This window comes from Pygocentrus nattereri, chromosome 26 (genome assembly GCF_015220715.1).
Source record: "Pygocentrus nattereri isolate fPygNat1 chromosome 26, fPygNat1.pri, whole genome shotgun sequence".
Classification (NCBI taxonomy): Eukaryota; Metazoa; Chordata; class Actinopteri; order Characiformes; family Serrasalmidae; genus Pygocentrus; species Pygocentrus nattereri.
Window position 1 is genome coordinate 23,612,818 of NC_051236.1, and position 5,516 is coordinate 23,618,333.

The 5,516-nt window shown below is 47.9% G+C and overlaps 1 protein-coding gene across 1 annotated transcript; it reads left to right on the forward strand.

The window, feature by feature from the left end:
- Positions 1-310: 310 nt before the first annotated feature.
- mafaa (v-maf avian musculoaponeurotic fibrosarcoma oncogene homolog Aa) lies at positions 311-4,659 on the forward strand. Its single transcript, XM_017721640.2, has one exon. It carries the CDS (start codon positions 1,240-1,242, stop codon positions 2,227-2,229), a length of 990 nt encoding a protein of 329 aa, XP_017577129.1. The 5' UTR covers positions 311-1,239; the 3' UTR covers positions 2,230-4,659.
- Positions 4,660-5,516: the final 857 nt, after the last annotated feature.

Sequence of the window (5,516 nt, forward strand, 5' to 3'; positions counted from 1 at the left end):
AAGCCCCGCCCCCTGCGCTGGGATTGGCTACTCGTCCACCCTGACGAGACGCGCCCTGCTGTATGCGGGTTTGAACTGTTCGCCAGTTGCGGTGCAAAAGGCGGAGCTTTGCCCGAAAAGAGGCGGAAAAAAACAGAAGAAGGAAAAACCGCGCCAAAACAGCTGCCGCGCGCTCACCCGGTTCGCCCTATAGCGGCAGGTTACTGCGGGAATATGCAAATTTTCTTCTATCGCCTCTTGCTATTGGTCCACCTTGAACTCCGCGTGTATAAATGGAACAGAGCGCTGGTTTTTCTCGCCAGTACTTCAGTGGACAGAGTAGCGGCGGGGTACAGAGCACAAGCCCTGAAAGAGAGAGAAAAAGAAAGAAAGCGAGAAAAGAAAGAAAAAAGGAAGGTGTTTACAGGGAACTACAGTTTTATTCCCACCGAAAACGTGAAACAAACGAGAAGAGAAGGCCCGCAGGTAGCCCGGGATATGCGCTGACGGGCTGTGTGACTGGGGCGCCCCATCGCCGGAACTTACTGTGATTATCTGTTGTTGTTCTGATGTGCGCTCCTGCTATGATTCTCGGCGACTTCCTGAAGCGTCTAGTCATTCCACCGGACTCCAGTGGTGAAGTTTGACTAAAGACTGATTTCCAGGCAAGTTGAGAGAAGAAAACTTTCTGGGCCTCCGCTCCTCATGACGATACACACTTCTTGCTTCCAGGTTTTGTGAAGGACTAAAACATCTTGACGACGAATCAGGATAACAAGAGTCCAGAATCCCTTTTTTTGGCGTATTACTTTTTTGTTTGTCACGCCGAGGACCGTCTGTAAAGAAGGCCTGTAACGGGACTGAGGGTGAAGACAGGACAAGACAGGTCGGTGCTTCTGAAGTTTCAGGTTTCCGGTGTTATTAAAGGAGAACTTTGAGCAGGAGGAGCTGCCAGGTGGACAAGTTCACGCACACGGGTGCTTTACCCCACAACCCCCACCCCAGCCTTCACATACACACCACCAGCAGCACCTTCACTCGAGACAGAAGCTGTTTTAAGGACTACTCAGACTCGGGCGGCCGGCTGTTTGCGTGCACATGTGCTAAACTGCTCCCCCACCAAAACCCACCATTGCCACCCTGATCAGAGAAGGACTGCAGTCTCGGTGCCACACCGCCAGCACCAGCAGCAGCAGCACCACCACCCTCCCTCCCCCTTCGTTTCCACGCGCCATCGCATGGACTGCCGCTGACGTTGACATGGCCGCGGACCTCGCCATGAGCGCCGGCGAGCTGCCCAACAGCCCCCTGGCTATCGAGTACGTGAACGACTTCGACCTCATGAAGTTCGAGGTGAAGAAGGAGCCGCCCGAATCCGAGCGCTACTGCCACCGCCTGCCGCCAGGCTCGCTGTCCTCCACGCCCATCAGCACGCCGTGCTCCTCCGTGCCTTCGTCGCCCAGCTTCTGCGCCCCGAGCCCGGGCGCCCAGCCAGGCCACAACCTCGCCAACGGCGTCGCCAACAACAGCAACGGCGCCAACGGCGCGGTCAACGGTGCCAACGGCAGCGGCAACAACCAGGGCGCATCTGGCAAGGCGGCACAGCTGGAGGACCTCTACTGGATCCCCAACTACCAGCACCACGTGAGCCCGGAGGCCCTGAACCTGACACCGGAGGACGCCGTTGAGGCGCTCATCGGTAACGCGCACCACCATCACCACCACCACCACCACGCGCACCAGGCGTACGAGGGCGCGGGCTTCCGTGCGCAGCAGTACGTGGGCGAGGACCTCAGCACGGCCACGAGCCACCACCACGGCCACCACCACCACCATCACCACCACGGGCACCACCACCACGCGCACGCGCGCCTCGAGGACCGCTTCTCGGACGAGCAGCTCGTCAGCATGACGGTGCGCGAGCTGAACCGGCAGCTGCGCGGCTTCAGCAAAGAGGAGGTGATCAGGCTCAAGCAGAAGCGGCGCACGCTGAAGAACCGCGGCTACGCGCAGTCGTGCCGCTTCAAGCGCGTGCAGCAGCGGCACATGCTCGAGACGGAGAAGTGCACGCTGCAGAACCAGGTGGAGCAGCTCAAGCAGGACGTGGCGCGACTCACCAAGGAGCGAGACCTCTACAAGGAGAAGTACGAGAAGCTCGCGAGCCGGAGCTTCGGCGGCGGCGGCGGCGGCAACCGGGACCCGTCCAGCGGCAACCACGGCAAAGCTTCGTCTGCGGAGTTCTTCATGTGAGAATGCTCTGTGTCTTAGACTCTCTTTTTTAGTTCTTCTTCTTGCTCCACAACAACGGGTTCATTGTCATCGTCATTAGTGTTCATCTTTTTTAAGCTTTGGTTTCTGTCTCTCTCAGAGTGAACTTCTCTTCACAGTCCGCGCTGGTGTGTTCAGACACACGCAGACCTTTTAGCAGCGAAGTGCGCGCAGACTCTTAGACTCTTAGACTGTCATAGACGCTTCAGAAGTCTTAACATAGTTAACGTAGTGCGCTCCTAGAGAAGCTGTGAACTTCAACAAGGGATCACTATCAGTCACCTCCGGTCAGACCACCTGCAGTCAGACCTCTCCAATCAAAGCGCAGTATGTCGTTTATCCCATTAAACTTCAGCGCGAGTCTTTTTGTTTCTCCTCCAGGGTTAGTCTGGAGTTGCTTTTCAGTTTTATTCTCATTAGATTGAGTTCATACATTCGCGTACGGCTTTTCTTCTTCTTCTTCTTCTTCCTTTTCTTCTTTTAAATAATAACAAAAGTCGTATAAAGTCACTCACAGCCACCTCATGTTAAGACTGAACTGTCAGTTTAACTCCTTTCAGTTTTACTGCTCTTATAACGGACCGGCACGAGTCTTAAAGTCGCGGGGAAACTTAATGGAACTCCAATTTTATTAATAATATTATTATTATTATTGTAATAATTATTAAGATCATTATAATTATTGTTATTTATTTTCATTCTGATCAGACTTTAATGAGAAAACACAAAACAACGAACGAATGAACGAACGAAGAAGGGAAAAAGCAATACGTGGTCGTCTTACTCCACCTCCTCTTTGGACAGTGTGTGTGTGTGTGTGTGTGTGTGTTGTGTGTGTGTGTGTGTGTAAGAGAGAGTGTGTGACACTCCAGAGCGTCTCGTGAACTTTAGCATTGCGCCCTCGACCCTGCATGCGGGACATGTACGGTGCTTCAGCCCCCCCATTACACACCTGGATGAAAAGCATGGCCCTTAAATACCTCCCAGACGTTCGTCATCCTCCTCCTGGTCCTCTCCCTCCTGCTGTGGTGAAAAATAAAACGTGTGTAACCTCTTCAACTGCGACAGGACAAGTTCAGGACAGAACTGAGGCGAATATTTCAACGAAGGGTTTTTTTCATGCAGGTTTGTTTGTTTTTCTAACTAAACCAACAAAACAAGGACACCCGAAACGAACTGAGCCAGATTTGATTTATTTATTCTCACATGTAAATATGTAGAGATGAGTTTAGTGTGTTCATTTACATGACTCTTTTTTTCAAAGTCCCCTCTCTCTCTCTCTCTCTCTCTCTCTCTCTCTCTCTCTCTATCATTTGTTTGCTTGTTTATTTAAAACGTCTTAATGCAATGTTTGTATGTAAAAGCATGCAAATGGTCAACGATATTCTCTTCCTATCCATAAATGTACAATATAAAAGAGAAGCCTACTGCACTATGGCGAGAAGAATTGGGGGGAAAATGAGCCCAAATCGATTTGTATTGGATGAATGGTACACAAGCTACTTCATCTAGGACAAGGACTTCAGTCGCTGCTATATTCTATGCATCTAATTACTCAAAAGCAATTAACGAGCTCAGAATATGTGAATTTTTGTGCTTAAAACGAATACCAAACGAGTAGAAGATCTCCGCTTGGGGGAGATTAATGTTAGACGTTAAAAAGCGCCAGCATCTCTAACATTGTAGTGATTTTCCAGCACAGCCAGGCTCGACACCACCTGAGACTTTCCGAGCTGATAGAGAGCGCAGTGTCACAGCTGAGGGGAGAGAGGAGCAGCTGACTGAACAGGACTAAACTGTGCTCCGTGTTGGCGGAGCTCGCTGCGGTCTTCAGCGGTTGCCAAATGTATGAATTATGTTCATTAATTGCATTACCGTGAGGCGAGGGCTGTGAGCGTAGCTGGAGCTTCAATCACAGTTCTGATCATTTGACTGGCGTTCAGCTCGTTTTAAGGAGAATGTGCAATAGAAATGACCCCAGTATACTGACCTAAACAAAGTCTCAGTAGCTTATGGAGAACACGATGCTCCACCCCAGACCTCCAGCTGGCGTTTAATGGCCCGTTTTGCCAAATAAGGGTCGTTCAGGCTTTTCTTCAGTGGTCTCTCCCCACGCAGAGTTCTGCTTTATTTGGGTTTTAGCGGGAATGGTCAGTGGAGGCCAGCTGAACAGTTTCTCACTGAGCGCTCACGCGGTGGCTCTGTGCGTGATTCGGTCACATGTAAAGGAAGCTCCTGAGAGAGACGTGTGCTGGATGTGTAAAAATACTGTACATACGATTTCTATATATTTATTCGAGAAACATTTAATGTGCATAACGTGTCGATACGTCTAAACTGAAATGTTTCTGACTGGAATGTTGTTCAGACTCTTGTTTTCATAATGTTTAATAAAAAGTTCTGGCAAACGAGGCTTCGCTTTCTTTCTCTGTCCCTGCACGCGGGGTGTAGGACTTTTACAGTGTTAAACAAAGTCAGATTATCTGCGCTGTTGGACCCGCTAACACTATAAAAATCAACGGTCAGCTCATATTAAAAATAGCTATTTAAATAAATAGCAGTAAATAATAAACAGTGTTAGTGTTAGGCTGTATTTAGGCTCATGACCTCTGAGACCAACGGGATGATTACAACCAGGCTGCTTCAGTTCAGCTTATTTAATCACACGAAACGTTTCATTAACATAACATTTTAAATAATAATAATATTCTAATAAATCCCTGCAATGCCGCTCGCATTTATCCGATTTCACACAATCGTCACTTCATAAACTTCAATTAAAAATATGCTTTCTAAATGTTGAAACGCAAAAATTAAGCGACTATAACAATAACATTATATTTGGGACTGTAATAATGTATATAGCTGTATGAGAAAATAATAATATTAACATTAATAATAATAATAATAATATTAAGGCCTTCGCCAGTCTACCTACCTACGCTGAAATTGCCTTCGCCGATCTGTTTATCCACATTATTATTATTATTATTATTATTATTATTATTATTATTATTATTATTAGTAGTAGTAGTAGTAGTAGTAGTAGTAGTATTGTTATTAATATTATTGGGCTATTAATACTGTTCATTAATTACTGGTCAGCAGAGGAAACGCCATTGATTGTGATTGTTTTCTTTCGTTATTCTAATAATTTTACGCCAGTTCCGTAAATAAATTAAAAGCAGTGAAGCGCGTGTGAGAGTGTTCTCACGTGCGCGCGCTCTCACTGTTTATCACAGCGGCTAAAGCAGACAGCGTCATGATGA